Source organism: Orussus abietinus, unplaced genomic scaffold (genome assembly GCF_000612105.2).
Source record: "Orussus abietinus isolate OABI.00-Male unplaced genomic scaffold, Oabi_2.0 scaffold1, whole genome shotgun sequence".
NCBI lineage: Eukaryota > Metazoa > Arthropoda > Insecta > Hymenoptera > Orussidae > Orussus > Orussus abietinus.
The window spans coordinates 284,996-300,361 of NW_019396017.1; the positions used below are offsets into that span (position 1 = coordinate 284,996).

General features: G+C 33.6%; 4 protein-coding genes across 8 annotated transcripts; 1 reads left to right on the top strand and 3 right to left on the bottom strand.

The window, feature by feature from the left end:
* Nucleotides 1–28: 28 nt before the first annotated feature.
* Nucleotides 29–1,746, top strand: LOC105698202 (F-box only protein 28). Its single transcript, XM_012422245.2, has 3 exons — nucleotides 29–346; nucleotides 527–775; nucleotides 845–1,746. The coding sequence occupies exons 1-3, from the start codon at nucleotides 260–262 to the stop codon at nucleotides 1,607–1,609; spliced, it is 1,101 nt and encodes a 366-aa protein (XP_012277668.1). The 5' UTR covers nucleotides 29–259; the 3' UTR covers nucleotides 1,610–1,746.
* A 96-nt stretch (nucleotides 1,747–1,842) lies between these two features.
* Nucleotides 1,843–6,031, bottom strand: LOC105698201 (cilia- and flagella-associated protein 91). 2 transcript variants are annotated; one of them, XM_012422243.2, is made up of 12 exons: nucleotides 5,900–6,031; nucleotides 5,222–5,505; nucleotides 4,911–5,119; nucleotides 4,463–4,814; nucleotides 4,059–4,384; nucleotides 3,721–3,942; nucleotides 3,343–3,638; nucleotides 3,005–3,263; nucleotides 2,795–2,912; nucleotides 2,589–2,669; nucleotides 2,481–2,528; nucleotides 1,843–2,348 (listed from the first exon to the last, which is right to left on the bottom strand). In XM_012422243.2, exons 2-12 carry the CDS (start codon nucleotides 5,451–5,453, stop codon nucleotides 2,326–2,328), a joined length of 2,166 nt encoding a protein of 721 aa, XP_012277666.1. In that variant the 5' UTR covers nucleotides 5,454–5,505; nucleotides 5,900–6,031; the 3' UTR covers nucleotides 1,843–2,325. The 2 variants fall into 2 exon arrangements, with proteins under 2 accessions (XP_012277666.1, XP_012277665.1); XM_012422242.2 differs by having other exon boundaries at nucleotides 2,481–2,669; nucleotides 5,900–6,027.
* Nucleotides 6,032–6,314: 283 nt separating this feature from the next.
* LOC105698194 lies at nucleotides 6,315–11,026 on the bottom strand. Of its 4 annotated transcripts, none has more exons than XM_012422230.2 (5): nucleotides 10,186–10,214; nucleotides 10,059–10,113; nucleotides 9,375–9,970; nucleotides 6,943–9,284; nucleotides 6,315–6,867 (listed from the first exon to the last, which is right to left on the bottom strand). In XM_012422230.2, exons 3-4 carry the CDS (start codon nucleotides 9,957–9,959, stop codon nucleotides 6,969–6,971), a joined length of 2,901 nt encoding a protein of 966 aa, XP_012277653.1. In that variant the 5' UTR covers nucleotides 9,960–9,970; nucleotides 10,059–10,113; nucleotides 10,186–10,214; the 3' UTR covers nucleotides 6,315–6,867; nucleotides 6,943–6,968. The 4 variants fall into 4 exon arrangements, with proteins under 4 accessions (XP_012277653.1, XP_012277654.1, XP_012277655.1 ...); XM_012422231.2 differs by having other exon boundaries at nucleotides 6,315–6,842; nucleotides 6,927–9,284; XM_012422232.2 differs by lacking the exon at nucleotides 10,059–10,113 and adding an exon at nucleotides 10,917–11,026 and having other exon boundaries at nucleotides 6,315–9,284; nucleotides 10,186–10,704.
* Nucleotides 11,027–12,858: 1,832 nt separating this feature from the next.
* LOC105698082 (pleckstrin homology domain-containing family F member 2) lies at nucleotides 12,859–15,294 on the bottom strand. The gene is made up of 8 exons (XM_012422008.2): nucleotides 15,227–15,294; nucleotides 14,851–14,915; nucleotides 14,301–14,438; nucleotides 14,089–14,152; nucleotides 13,731–13,856; nucleotides 13,560–13,666; nucleotides 13,217–13,474; nucleotides 12,859–13,140 (listed from the first exon to the last, which is right to left on the bottom strand). The coding sequence occupies exons 1-8, from the start codon at nucleotides 15,240–15,242 to the stop codon at nucleotides 13,111–13,113; spliced, it is 804 nt and encodes a 267-aa protein (XP_012277431.1). The 5' UTR covers nucleotides 15,243–15,294; the 3' UTR covers nucleotides 12,859–13,110.
* Nucleotides 15,295–15,366: the final 72 nt, after the last annotated feature.

Below are 15,366 nucleotides of genomic sequence, written 5' to 3' on the forward strand. Positions count from 1 at the left end.
TGACAATCTCTATGCCATTCGATCTTCCTTAGAAAAGTAGGGGAGTCCAAAAGTTGCAGAGATTGCTGCGTGATTTGGTGGTGTTCGTGCAAATCGTATGATAGTATTGGGCTCTTGTTGTCAGTGTTTTACGAACGATGCCACAGTTTTAACTTTTCTTCGATAGTGTTTACCATGCATAGTTAACGCGTGGCACCATCTGTAAAACACGATACATCGCGGTACATCCTCGATCAGGTTGGACGATTCAAGAAAAACAATGTTGCTACTAATTAATCTGCCAGATGTGGTGTTGGAAACGATCCTGTCTAACCTATCATATGATGAAATTGCCAAAAACAGAATTGTAAGATCTCTTTCTCTTATCCCTTTGTTTTCACTAAGTGAAGAAATTTTATTGTATATAATGCAATGTATAATGTGAAGATTTTCATGTGCTTAAGCAATGACATACCATAGGGTGTACATCTATTTCATTTTTGGAATTGTTCACAATGAATTAATAGTCGATGTTATTTGTAAACAGGTTTGTAAACAATTCAATCGAACATGCCAAAAATTGTTAAATCGCGGTTTCAACCTCATGGAAAAATACCATGCACAATGTTTACGTGCCGTGAAGAGCCGTTTACCACGTCGAGAATCAGAGAGAAGATGCCATCCACTGGCACGTCACTGCGATATATTAACAGCGATAGAAACTAGAATTTCTATGTTATCCATGACTTTTATCAAATATGTTGGCTTAAACTTATGTTGCTTCATCCCAGGGAAGGTGAGTTGGACTGAATAATTTTAGAATATACTGATTTCAGAATGAACTTGAATTATATTTTTGTAATAGGTGATCGACGAGATTTTCCGGGTACTTCGTTTAATTCATGATTCAAAGACCCCACCTAGAACCCACGAAATCCTTCAAGAATTAAGGGATATCAGCAGCATGGCCATGGAACATTTTGATGAGAAAATTCTACCAGATTTAAAGCATAGTATATGCACATCGGCAGTCAGTAATGTTGGGTCTTATGAATTACCTAGTGGAAGTCAAATGATAACTCTTTATACAAATACTTCGAATACTACTACTCTACCACTTAGTTTTAACACAGAAAAGTTGAACCAAACTTTTAAGAAAATTTATAGCCGTACAAAAAAAAATAAATTATCCGTCCTAACAGTTAAAGGTCAAATTAGTAAGCTAAAACTGCGAATGAAAAGACATGGTTTTCGAATGCGTTTGCAAAGTTTGAAGCTTCAAGCTCAAGCAGAAAAAATACATGAACAGGATGCACAAATTGCCGATATGAGGCGTCATTTGGAAGAATGGGAGCAGAAAATAGGCGACTTAACTGCTGAATTAAGTCGCGCTAGGGAGGAAACTCAGAAACCAGATCCTACGCTTGATGGTCGGAAACGTAAACATATTGATATTATTAGTCAGCGAGACACTGAAATTCAAACTAAAGAACTTCAAGCGAAAAAACGAAAATTGATAGTCGAAAGGAAATCATCAAGTGATGCAAAGGAAATTAAGTTTAAACAATTTTTGTCCAATCTACTTGGTGCAGGAAGCTCAGATGATGTTATTCCTTCGACATCAAATTAATTTTTGTTATCACATAATGTATACTGATAGTTTAAGTTTATTAGTCAGGCATATATTCAAACTAAAGAGCTTGAAGTGAATAAATGATCATTACTAGTTGAAAGAAACAAAACAAATAAAATGAATGAAAAATGAAATTTAAATGTAGTTTATATTCAATATTCTTAGCACAGGGAACTTACATGTTTTTCCTTTCATGTGAAATCACACTTTTGTTCTGATATACTTTTAACTGTTATAGTTTAGTACTCATATTAATTTAGATCACTTATTTCTTGAAATTAGTTATAATTTTACTTTCATCTCATCATAAATCACAGTTATAACATTGCAATACAATTATTGTATGATATTAAGTTTTAAATCAATTTCCTAAATCTTATGAAAATGGGAAATAATATTCTCCTTTGTTTCTCATTAAATTTTTGGTTCCTTTTATTGATAAACTCAATTAGGTTTATTTAATGTAGCAGTACAAACATCTGGTCTTTCAATTTATTTTCAAACTAATTTTTAAAAGGCATTAATAATTATTTATTTAAAAACTGCCTTTAAACTATTCAAACAAGATGCTACTACAAAACAACTTGAATGTATTTATAGGTACGTTATCAGAAATGAATTTAACCTGATAAGGCCGATGAATGGCATTTCTTTGTTTTATCGGCCTTGTTATTATAGTATAAGCGATCCTACAATTCGAGTACAAACTCTAATTATGTGGTACTCCTTGATGAATCTGCAATACAAATGTATATAAGATTCATTTTCTAGATCTTCACAGACCTACTTATCTTATTTATCGTATTGTGTAATGAAATTGACAATATTACATTTTATCATCAACCAATAAACAAAATCTATCACTTACTGGTGTGACTTGTATAAGAAGAACTCCATGATAATTTCGATGACTTATCTAAAACAAAATCAGACTTGATGGTTGAAGATATTTTAATTTTTAATTTTCTACACTTACCCCTTAACACATGCGGTTTATTAGACTTCACCACTTCTGATAACACATCTTCCAACAGCTCATGAACCATTTCTTCACTCTCTGTAGGATTATAAATAAATGTAACAGTTGAATATTTAAAAGTATGGTTATTAATTCATTTTATCCATTTCCCGCTTCAACCAGTTCATGTCCACAATAAGTGATAAATATCTATAAAAACTTACTAGATGGTATAACTCGAGAAATAATAGTTTGAAGAATATAATTAGCGATGGCTTTTACGGGATCCATATGCTTTTCAACAGTATCACCTTTCCATGCTGTGTTTGTTTCAATTTCAATCTTAAAAATAATTACATTCTTAGTAATCCTATGAGATTTTGGAAGACTAACATAATAAAGCCGATATAATGAAAAGAGAATTTCGTTTGTACCATATAATTTTCGTTTAACGATCTTTCTTCTTCTGCATCTGTTTCAACGTTTGATTTATCCGGGAAAACATCTGAAGGTGTTAAAGGTTCTTCATGATCCAGATTTAATATTTCGTTATAAATTGCTGCATGTGCATTTTGCAGATAGCTTTGTTGACGTTGTTTCATATTTTCCCGGATTATTTGTTTCTCCACTTCGGGCAAAACAAAATTGTAAACCATATCGGCAACCATTTCTTGCTCTGCTAATTCAGCAGCACTACACGATATATCACATTTAATTTTATGTAATATTAAGTTCAACTCTTTTTACAGACGTTTTACTGTTGAATACTTACTTGTCTACAGCATAGTCAGACACTTTCTCTGCCTTTGCCACCAATGTTTCAATGTACTCTTTGGCTTCCTTGTCCGATATCCAGTCGATACTTTCCTTTATAATATCTTCTAAGTATGTTTCAACAGATTCTTGGTTTACTTTTACAATCTGTCTGAACATTTCATCCAATTCCCTGCGGCGATTTCTTTCAAGTTGACGTCTGCCAGCTTCGGCAGCTTCTCTTCTGTACCTTATCCTTTCAGCAAGCAATGCAAAAGCATGTGCCGTACGTTCATCTTTTAATCTAATCAATTCCTTAAAGAAACATAACCTACTATTACTCTACCGTTAAAATTGAAATTAAATATAGTAAAAATCTTGATAGAATTACATTTACCTTACTCAAGTAGTCGAGTATTCCACAGACTGTCATGCCCTCTAACGAGTTCAGAATTTCACTTAAACGATTTTCACGTAGCATACTGTAATTCTGCTCCTGCTGAATACTTAGCATTTTGTCTTTCTCCTGTTGACGCAATTTCTTCGAATGTTTTTGAAGTGCCGTCGTCGATTGGAGTTCTTCTATTAATTCTCTGCATCTGTTACGACCCTCGAACATCTGAAAAGATGATTGCGTAAAGAATAACACTAAAATTTGTAATATCTAAACTTATAATCTCTAACGAGTGAAACGTTTAAAATCTTTAAACTGACCTATGATTTTATTGTACTTACCATACATTGTATCGCTCTACCTCTGACAGTTTTCTGAATAAATTCAGTAGATCGTTCCACTTCGTTATCGAAGTCATGAGTTCTTGCTTTTATAGGCGTTTGGGGTAATGTCGGTTCCTTGCACTTACTTTGCAATAAATTAATTTCTTCCGAGGGCTTAAGGTTCAATCGAATCGCTTTAAGATCAGCATGTAATTGTCTTAATTTTCCTTCGGTCCATCTGGTTTCTCGCACGCAAAGTTCTGCAGGTTTTGATTTAATCTTAAATGCCTTCAATTCCTCATACGTTAACAGTCCACTTGGTTTAGTATCTATTTTTTCCGCCGCTGTAAAAAACAGGAATTACTCTCTGCAAGTGTATTGTAACTATTTTTATAACAAGTACACCAGTTTAACGAACCTACCTTCAACATAAGTATCCCGTAACAACCGTTTCCTTATTATTTCATGTCGTCTTTGAGCGCTTTCACCGAATCTCAACTGTGGCGCATATAATTCTGATTTTCTATCGGCATGTTGCTTGACAATATCGCGCTTTTGATAACGAACATTTTGTCCACGATGTTTCACGGCTAACTTCCGCAATTCTCGCCCCAGTTTCCTCCTAATGCCCATAATTTCCTTGTCTCGGCGGTTCCTTAAGAAGTCGCCAACTTTTTCAAAACGATTCTTCATTATCCTATCCCGCTCTTCGTCTCGCTCCTTAATCAGCTTTTCCATTAAATTCATACGCATATCCATGATGAACTGAATTTCCTGAAACCGAGTCCCTTTGATTTATGAACTAACAGGAGAGGATATGAATAGTAATAATTTACAATACGTCCATGCTATTTAAAACATAGTGCTAACCGCTTCTCTAAAGGCCCACTCATCCGCTTCCAAAGCTGATATTATGAGCGAACGAGTTTTTATATTTTCTGGAGTGTCCATCGGAGGAAGAATAGCTTCCCAGGCTCTTTTCATTCTTAGCCGGTTGATGATTTCTACCTCGTGCATTCCAGCTGGCAATCCGTGACCCCATGTTAAATGTGCTACCGATAATACCTCAGGATTGTGACCTATAAATAATATAATTATTTCAACCGATTCTTATAAGTGTCTCTTGAAATATTTCTAATATATTTTAATGTATTCCACCTTTTTAGGAATCACCGATGTACCTGGATGTATTCTGTATGGAGGTTCCCATGGCAAGGTTTGGCATTCACTCTCTCTGTAGTCAGTTTGCGTTTCTTTATTCTGAATCTTTTCTACGAGGGGTGGTACAGCATAACTCTGTCTTTGGGCTGATTGGATAACATCTTTCAATGCACTGCCATCGGTAAGAGTTAAGGGCTCCATTGCAGGGGAACTGGATCTTACGAAGGGGACTATTGGTCTTCTGTATAACATATGCCTATCGTGGCCGGTAAGGTCTAACTCCTTGCGTTTAATCAGTGCTATCCTGTAAATTAATTATCACGTAATTAAATCATATAGTGACTTACTGCTGCGGTAAATTCTTAATTTATTTGACACAATTTGCAAACCTAATGTTTTTCTTCATCTGTGATTAAACATTTTCCAAAAAATTTATGCTTCACGCTTTATCATTTGAGCATTATCTAACGTCAAATTTTAAATTATTAACTTGCCGATCATGAGTGGAATAATTAGATTGGTTCTGTAGAGGATGGGCCAGTTCTATCTTCGGAGTAGGATTTGGATAACGTGGGGATGCAGTGAATAGGGGTCGAAGGCTTGCACATGTTCTCTATGTATTAGATTAGTTTTAAGATTACTTTCATAAACAGATGTAATAAGTAAATTTGAATGATATGTTTTTAAATAAAACCTACGTATAGACAAGATTTCCGTGCAACCGATGCCACTCTTAAGCGGTCTTCAGAAGTGCATATAACTGTTGAGATACCTAAAACCAAATGTTAATTAGATATTATAACCTTGTATTTAATGCACTAAAACATTTCTCAATAACGAGTAGTATGAAGGAAAAGAAATAATAGTGTACCTTGCAATTCATCGTAACGTCGAGCAGTAGTATTAATTTTTTTAGATGAAGCCATTGTGTAAAATTCTTGGTTTTTGTCACGTGTAGCTAGTATTTGACACATTACATTCTGTGAAACTTGACTGACCATTAAATGGAAACAAATGGCGCTATTGACCATGCAACAAAGACTGTTTACCCGTATCTAACAAAGCATGGTGAGAGCTTGGCAACCATTGATTAAATTCAATACTTATCAAATGTTTTAAAGACGTCAACTATATTTATTTATGACGTTTCAAGCCATTCATTTACAATTTCATATTCTAGTATGTCTACGGTACACGTTCTCAGGATTACTTATAATTATAATATAGTATGTTTGAATAAGTTTACATAGTCATAAGTAGGAACAAAACAGTAGAGAAACACTTTACTCTCATAACTTCCATATGTGTCTTTAGTAGATAGTAATTACTTTTTAATATAAACACTATAGGGCACATACATGTTCATAAATTTAATGTAAACATTTATGAAGGGAAACTAACAAAAAATGTACTATAAAATATTGGAAGTGTACATTATTGAAAACATTTAATAATGTCTTACGTTAAGACTCTTACATACAACATGTCACATGTGAAAAGTGTGACTTTGCATCTGTCAAACCAACTGCCATCCAAACATTTGTTTGTCATTCCTTTACATTTTGAACTTCCATTCAATGATGATATTGCTAATAATGTGTAGGACACCACGCTTGCAAATGGATGTTGAATTGTCGTGACCTATGATCCATGCAATTATTTAAACCTAAACAGTGGGTTATACAACCTTTTTAGATCAATACATCACTTGGTCTTTTTACTTACCACCGAATAATCGTACCTGATTAGTCTTCTTAATTAATTTTTTCAGGTGCTTGGTCGCTTTAGTGGTTTAAAATATCCATTACCAGATGCTCCCAAATGTGCAGGCCAACTCTGTTGACGTGAAATATTTTTACATGACTGACCAGGTAACATATCTTCCGGACAAACACATTTCAATCTCATTCTATACACTGTCATTTGACCAAGAGCTATCTTAACGTTCTCTCTATCTCTAGCTTCTTGATATAAGTTATAATTAACCCCTCGTTCTGTTAAACATTCTTGGACTATTTTATCGTTTTCTTCTCTCTGAATTTTATGACTAATTTTCGATTTCTTTCCACTGATGCAATCCAAGTCCTGCTGCAGCAATACAATTGTGGCCTCTGAAGGTGGTAACCAATACGTCGAAAAAACTAAATCTATGCTGGTCGTTCCAGAGGAAGGTGAACCAGAAGGTAACAATATTCCTGTTGGTGGTTGTTTCTGTACACCATCAATTTTATTAAAATCATCATCGTTCATCTGGTTTTCCTTCCTATTTGTATACTGCACATTCCTAGATCGTATTCGATGCCCGTCTTTATCAAAACTGCGTTTATCCGCATTTCTTTGATAATGATTCTTCATTGACTCTCTTTTAAATATCTTTTCAATGTTGGCATCTTCATCGTTTTGTATAGGTTTGGCAAAATTATTTTCGAGCAACCACTTATTTTTAACTTTTCCTATTCTCTCGGAGTCGTTGATAGAGTTTCGCGGTACGTCATTAATATTAATACGACGTTCCTCACGCGTGTTTCGTATAGCATTGTGAGAAATGTTCTCCAAAAGTGTCTCGGATATTGGATGTATTTCAATATCATCATTTAATTGGACATTTCTCATAACGGTCCTCGCGAGTCTTCTCTTTAAATCAACATTTTCGTCACTAGACGATGACAAAGCCGCCTTCTTTGTTTCAACAATTTTCTTCATTCTCTTTTCCAGTTTTATAAATTGGTTACTCTTTGGATTACTCTGCAATTCACTGGATATGACTTCCTTCTGGCCTCGAAGCAAAACAGCTTTATTTCGTTTTTTTGATGTTCTCCTACTTTGTGCATCTTTATATTCTATATCAATATTTGAAAAGATGGCATCTTTCGCACTATCGTTCTCACTCTTAGTTTTGTTAACTTCCTGAGTATTATAATAATTGTATCTAGTTTGACCATTAGTGTAGTCCATACTTGGGTCCAGCTGATTTTTATATTCATTGGTATTATTGTTAACTCTCTTCATTTCACCTTTATCACTTCGCTGCTCTCGTATTTCATTAATTTGGGAAGGATCTATCCCGCGATCATCTCCATCCTCGTACAGTGTATCGTATTCTCTATCAATTGGAATATTGTCCTTATCCCATTTATCAGGGGCACTCCATTCTTCATCGGTATTAAAATTATCAGAGATTTTACTGTCCAAGTTGATGTCAGGTACTTCACGATCTTTAAAATTTTCAGGATCCTTATAGATTGCACTTGCCGCATTTTCAATTTCCTGGTCAGAATAATATTTGTTTCGTTCTGCAAAAAGGTCCCTTTCGGAGTTATTTTGTAAACTGTTTGCCTTTTGGTCATTTTTATTTTTTGGTGATCTTTCAGATGCAGATGGTATACCTGTGTCAGTAATTATTCCACTAAACTCAGGATTTTTTTCTAGATACTCTTCCGCTTCCTTTCGGGGGTCTATACTGTTGTTGAACTCAACCCGTTTCCAGTCTTCCGAAGAATATAAAGATATGCCAGAAGGCCCTACGTGCTGGCTTAAAGCTAACAGCTTTGTAGTTAATGTTGAATTAAATCTCAATTTACAGATGTCTGCTCGAGTTTGCGATATTAGTGTTTCACTTTTCAGAAACTGATATTTATTTTTACCCCCTTCGTGATTCAAGCAATCCGCAGACCAGTGAAGAAACCAATCGTTACCATAGCCATCTACAGTTATTGATAAGCCGGACATTTGTCCACTTAAGCTATCCTCAAATGGTTTCTCCAATAAAGGTTCTCCAGTTTTTCCATCCAGAACAGTTGCAATCGTATAATAATATGTAGGAAATCCTGGTCCTATTTGATGCTTTACCATGAAATCTGGAACGTCATCATCGTTGTAGTAACCAGGAATGGGAATACTAATTACCTCAGAATTAGGCACTGTATAGTTCCAAATTTGTTCAAAGGAACGACCATCGTATGCTACAATGGTAGCATTGAGTATGGCTGCAACTATGTCTTCTGTACCATCTGATGTTATGTCTGCTAAAACGGGAGGTAAGAGAACCCCTTTCTTAGCGCCGTGATGTAGCTGTCGTAATTTCTAAAAAATGATTTAAAAAATTCATCTTTAGGTAAGGAAGACTACAGCTTGAACTAATCCACTAAAAACTGACGATGTAGCATAACATACCAATTCTCCTTGTATTAAATTAGATTGGGGTGCTAAGTATAATCCTCCAGACTGTTGATCACTACTTGTAGCTATTATATACATAGTTTCACCATCTGGATGAATCAATGCTTGCGGTGCTGCGAAAAGCTGTTCTGTCGATGGTAGAGCAATGCTCTGAATAATGTTACCAGTTTTACCTGATACTATAACGATCTCACTGGTTCTTGCATTGCCTGCCTGAAGTGTATGAGATGCTAAAACATCTCCAATATTATCCCCATCAACATCAGGTACATATTTTGCATCATAAATGTCCAAAATTTTTGGCTGTTCCAGTGTTTGCAACGTTTGTATCGGTATTTCCCATAAACTTAATCCGTCACGTCCATTTATAGCCTGCAGAATTCCACCATGACCTGATATTATGCAGTCATTGATTTTATCATTGGTCAGATCTATTCCACAATCAGTGGAAAATATTGCATGTGCAGTCCAATGCGTCCATAAAGTTTCACCAGTTTGACCATCCAATGCCAAAGTACCACCAAGGCATGGAACTTGGTTTTCAAAATATAAGGGGCAAAGGAATTCAGAAGCATCCATTGCATCCAATCCTGTATTCCAATTAAAAATTATTGATTAGAAATTGCAATATAAATTTATATGGATTCATTAATAACGCATAATATTTATAATATTCACCTTACAGGCAAGGATTCATACTGGCAAAGAAACAGAACAGAAAGGAAATAAACTTCTGAAAAAGTAAACAATTAAATCAAAGGAACCAAACCAGATACATATTACTCAGAAACAGTTAATTCCAAACCTGTACTAAAGCCTATTATTATATCCTCGATGTTGTCTCCATTGACATCATTACTTCTTAATGGAGCTTCAGATGTTAACTTTGGTAATGTTCTTGTCCACACAATACTGGAAGTCAAAGACGTACAAGGAATAATTTCAGACGTGTTAATATCTTCTTTGACTTCCTTATGCATCCAGGTTTTCATCACAGATAACGGCACTCGGAAAACACTAACAGTGAATATTACTAAAATAATCAGCCCTAAAAGAGCTATCAATGCCAATAGTCCATAACAAAATGGTGCCCATAGAGCTTTGTAAGGGAACTTATGTCCTTCCAAAGCATGTGCCGATTTATATTTACGCCGTGGGGCCATGAGTGGTCGTTTTACACCACATTCGTCATCAAACTTTAATCCTCCATTTTTACCATCACGAATGAATACTTCATCATCGACATCACTTAAATCATCGTCGTCTAGACTATCCCGTACAGCTAATCGAGGTAATGTTGGATATGCTGCAGACATTTTTGAATCTGAAACAATAATTTCAATGCATTGTATTTGATATATTCTACATTATAGAAGTATAAACATAAAGTCTAACTAATAATCTTTTAGAATTGACAACAAGTCGTAAAATATTCACATTTATACAAGCTTAGAGAAAATTAAATATTCTGTACAACAGCAGGAGCAAATAGTACATATTTTCAAAACATTAATAAGACACATATGACTTACTAACCTTAAAAATTACTGTCACAGCAATGAATTATTACTAATAAATAATAACGACTTCTTTATTTGGATAAGATAACACGAAAAGATGTTATAAATCGTAGATAAATTGACTTATTTGTTGCGTTTCCATTTCATCAGTTTGCCAAACCTGGAAATTTTACACCTATTCCTAGGGTTTGCTAGGGACTAACACGCCCAACATGCTTTATATCAGAGATGAGCAGGATTACTAGACCGGAAGTGCTAGTGATCTCGTTCTTTCATACTGCGAATACGTAATTCGGCGAATAGACCCACGTGAAATGAAAGTGCGAGAAGTGAACGCTCTCGTCAAAAATACGTAATAAACGCCCTGTTCCAATTACCTCGGTTTGTCATAAAGTGTTTTCATTCGCTGCTTACTAGGGAATAATGAAGACTAATCGAATGAGACGCATTTAAATGTCAATGGGTTTCTTCGTGTTACCTATGAATACAGATAGGTCTAGAAATTTATTTTTCAAAATTCAATCTCACCGAATGAAATATACACAGCGCCATTTTAGGATGAGGTCGGTACAACGACGAACTAGTTCTACTTTTTCCTTGAAATATAAATATTAAATTTAATTTTAACAATGAAAAATGTAAAAGAGCATAAATGCAATTAGTCTATTTTACTTGTTGCGTTTCACCGGCTGCCCTTCTAAAATACTTCTTTAATATAAGTGATACAAAATTTGTATTATTCGAATCACAAATGTATAATAAAATGTATTGAAAGCATAAATTGAATATTGTATATGTAATAACTAAATCATTTACAAAGTAGAATCCGAGTATAGATTAGCAGTTATATTAAATAATGGAGTATCCTGGCATAAAATTAAATATAATAACAATTACATTAATAACTTCTTTATCTTAATTATTCATTCCGTCACAACTGTAATAATTTTATATTCACCATGGGTGTGTGACTTACTAAATATGTTATTAAACGTTATAAACATGTTCTTACCATTACATATATATTTATATTTATTGGATGACATTCTTTTAATTGTAGTATCATGTGGCAGTAAACATTTTTGAAGCATTGCAATGTGTCATTAATTGATTCATATAAACCAAAACAGTGTCAGAACAACCAATAGGAAGAAAATTATTTACATGACTATAGGTATTTTATATATAATGGAATTACTTTGAATTTGGGTAGTATATAAACAATTTGTTTTATTTTTACAGCAATGAATACTGTTCATAAAAGTATATGCAATGAAAAATATGAACTTGCATGTAACATGTGCAAAAATATTGAAGAATTATGTTGTACGTTTTGACGCATATTAATTCTAACATAACTGTTAAACCATTTTGTCTTATGGAATTCTTATTATTAATCATGATGAAATAATTTTTCAATGATACATTTACGTATAATTTAAATTGATCAGCCTTCAAGCATCCAACTATCTCATATTAAATAATAGTCTTGGAATATAAGGTAAATTTTATTTATATTGGAACATGAAATGTTGGAAAAGATTTGAATAATCTATCAAATGAGAAATATTATAATGTACTATATCTGATAGTACACTATAGTGCATGTCGTAATATTTTCCGTATGACAATTCATCAACAATTCCTTGTAGAGTTAATATGTAAACACTAACACGTTGAACCAATAGTCCAGATGTAAAGGCACAAAGTGGCATATCATTATAAATTAAAAACAGTGCAATAATATACTACTTCAGAGTATTAATAAACATTAAGTTGTTCAATAAAAGAATTAAAATCGGTAAACCATACTTATGTGTATTTGTCTATATATATGTTTGTATATATAGATATATATGATATATAAATCATGAAATATGATTATTAATATTAGTCTTTTTTTACTCAATGCTTAGAATTATATAAATTTCCAAAATTTGTAATACCAACTTCTCACATATGGATCCAATATATCGAACGTTCTATTTATTTTAATTCCAAATGCCTGAGATATTATTTCATGTCTTTAGAATTTAATACATTGTTGCAAATGCAACCTGTATGGCTCACTTGCCTACTTACGGTATAAAATTTCATTCTTCAACCGCAATCAACTTACTGCTAATTCTTCAATCATATTAGCTTTTTAAAAATATTCGTTTGCACAATATTTATACCTTCGTTATTGCAATATAATGTTTTGTTACTGTTCATCGACCAAGGGTGGAATAGAACTTAGGCTGAAAAAGAAAATGAATTTATGAATTGACCTCTAAGATTGTAAGAAAATGAGGTACAGAAATTGTGAAACATTACCTCATCATGGTTTTCTTCTTTATTACCATCATCATCGTCCCCAGAACTATCACCACCTGAACTGTCGGCAGAATTACGCTGTTGCTCTTTATTGTTCAGATTATCAAGAGTAGTCGGTGGTGTTGCTTTTACTTTGCTAGCAGCATCATAACACTGTAAACACACTCTTACAGCTTTCCCACCACCTTGGCCTGGCAATACTAATTTTTTGTTGCTGCATGGGCCACAAACAACAGCTCCACATTGTCTACAATGGTGCTGAAATCAAATTATTTACTTTATTCATTAAATATCTTCCTCTATGTTAAACTGATCATCTCGTCGATGATAAATTTATATTTACCCGTCGATTTAAAACTGTGAATTGAGTCTTGTTACAGTGCATGCAAATTGTAGCTTCGTTATCAGGTACCCAAACTGCTGCATGAACCTCAACAGGCTTTTTACCACCTGAAACATCAAATGTAAATCATTGTGGAAACGACGTTATTTGACACATTTTAATTGTACTTACTTTTCCTAAGTAAATCTTCGATGCATTTTGTTATGTGAGCCATCCATTCTTGCTTCTCTGTAGCAGTGGCAGCATAAACAGCAAACGACTTTGTTACCGTTTTAATGAGCCATCCATTGCGATATGCTATAAAGAATAATTAATTGCTACGAGACATTTATTAAATTTGCCATAAATTAACCTACTTATGGATTACAAGCATTATAATAAACAGTAATGTTTATTTGAAAAATTAATTTACCACATAGTGATCTATTAAATTCTTAATATTAAGGGATGTTTTAAAATATTGATGTATAAATAGATTTATGATCAGCTCTAACATTACACTTTTAGTCACAGAAAAAGAAATACTTACGCCCATCATCAGCTAAAGATTCAAGTTTTACTTCTTCTAATGGGATGATGTGTTGCTTGTTATACTGTTAATGCACAGAAACGTATTAAAATTTCAGACTAGGTAACGTAGAGAGTAACTTTACAATCTTATTAACTACAGAAAGAAAATAACAACATCAAATATTAACTTTTAAACTCGCCAAAAATTATAAGAAATGATTATTACGTTACCTTTTTTTTATTAATTACTATGTTTCCATACACCAAAATGTCATTGAAAAGAAAAAATTGCCGTGGCTTTGGTTTCTTCCTACACATTTTTGTTAAAACACCCTCTCCAACCAGGACTCTCCCAGGTACTGCCAGGGACTGAAAACAGATTTAAATATTGATGAAACATTAAATTCATAACAAATTTAATAATTTTAATGAAACTAATAAAATTGAAAATACTATTACACAATATGTAACTACAAGGAATTATAGGATTGTTAAGACCATCACAGAAAGAGTTTTCAAAGTAACAAAGTAACTGAAAATAGTTCAAATACAACTATCTCTTTTTCAATTAATCTTCTAGCTAGGTGGTAGAATCGATACTTTACAAGTAGATTAATGCTTGAAATTGTATAATAACAGTTAACATATGGTTTAGTCCAAATGTATCTGTCAATGTACAAATTATGCCATTTTATTACAATGCTAAATCTTACATGATGCTATTGCCACTGTAAAGCTTATAATCTAGTTATGCAATGCAATTTAACTTTTAACAGCATACCTGTCCAGAACTGCCGAAGCAGTTCTCCACCATTGCGATGCGCCTTGCATTGGCTTCGCTGTTCACTGCAACATATTTCAATGAACATCATGAATGAACGATCACTTATCGTATACAGGATTTATAGGTTTAATGAACGTCTATAATCTTGCTAATAAAGCCATTTGCTTTCAGAACTGTCAAAAACACGGCCTTAATGAGTCACAATTCCGACTTGCCAATGTGGACCTTTCGAAAAGAGGTAAACTAACGAAAATATTTAGAAAGCATGCAATAAATAGAATAAAATAACGTTAAGGCCCTTAAATGTTTATGCGATTTTGTTTAAATATCCGAACAATTAGTTAAATAAACATAGACAAATCACTTGACTAACCAAGTCGGTCAACCATGATCTTATGAATCAGGGCTGACAACAGCTGGAAGAGTGAATCATGTCCACAACTTGTTATCTGTCATTTTGAGCAATTTAACGTAGTCCTTTGACTTCAGTAGTCTATTGCAATCAGCTCGTTG

What these genes read in the sequence shown, in the direction of transcription:
- LOC105698202 (XM_012422245.2), top strand. Translation starts at nt 260, where the DNA reads ATGTTGCTACTAATTAATCTGCCAGATGTGGTGTTGGAAACGATCCTG. An exon ending in AAATTGCCAAAAACAGAATT is followed by an intron (nt 347 to 526) that starts GTAAGATCTCTT and finishes ATTTGTAAACAG; the next exon opens with GTTTGTAAACAATTCAATCG. An exon ending in GTTGCTTCATCCCAGGGAAG is followed by an intron (nt 776 to 844) that starts GTGAGTTGGACT and finishes TTTTTGTAATAG; the next exon opens with GTGATCGACGAGATTTTCCG.
- LOC105698201 (XM_012422242.2), bottom strand. Translation starts at nt 5,453, where the DNA reads ATGTTATACAGAAGACCAATAGTCCCCTTCGTAAGATCCAGTTCCCCT. An exon ending in TCCATACAGAATACATCCAG is followed by an intron (nt 5,120 to 5,221) that starts GTACATCGGTGA and finishes TATTATTTATAG; the next exon opens with GTCACAATCCTGAGGTATTA. An exon ending in TACTCGACTACTTGAGTAAG is followed by an intron (nt 3,639 to 3,720) that starts GTAAATGTAATT and finishes TGTTTCTTTAAG; the next exon opens with GAATTGATTAGATTAAAAGA.
- LOC105698194 (XM_012422232.2), bottom strand. Translation starts at nt 10,696, where the DNA reads ATGTCTGCAGCATATCCAACATTACCTCGATTAGCTGTACGGGATAGT. An exon ending in AATAATAGGCTTTAGTACAG is followed by an intron (nt 9,971 to 10,185) that starts GTTTGGAATTAA and finishes ATTGGAATACAG; the next exon opens with GATTGGATGCAATGGATGCT. An exon ending in ATTTAATACAAGGAGAATTG is followed by an intron (nt 9,285 to 9,374) that starts GTATGTTATGCT and finishes ATCATTTTTTAG; the next exon opens with AAATTACGACAGCTACATCA.
- LOC105698082 (XM_012422008.2), bottom strand. An exon ending in ATCTTTAGCTGATGATGGGC is followed by an intron (nt 13,857 to 14,088) that starts GTAAGTATTTCT and finishes TATTCTTTATAG; the next exon opens with CATATCGCAATGGATGGCTC. An exon ending in TCACAGTTTTAAATCGACGG is followed by an intron (nt 13,475 to 13,559) that starts GTAAATATAAAT and finishes ATTTGATTTCAG; the next exon opens with CACCATTGTAGACAATGTGG.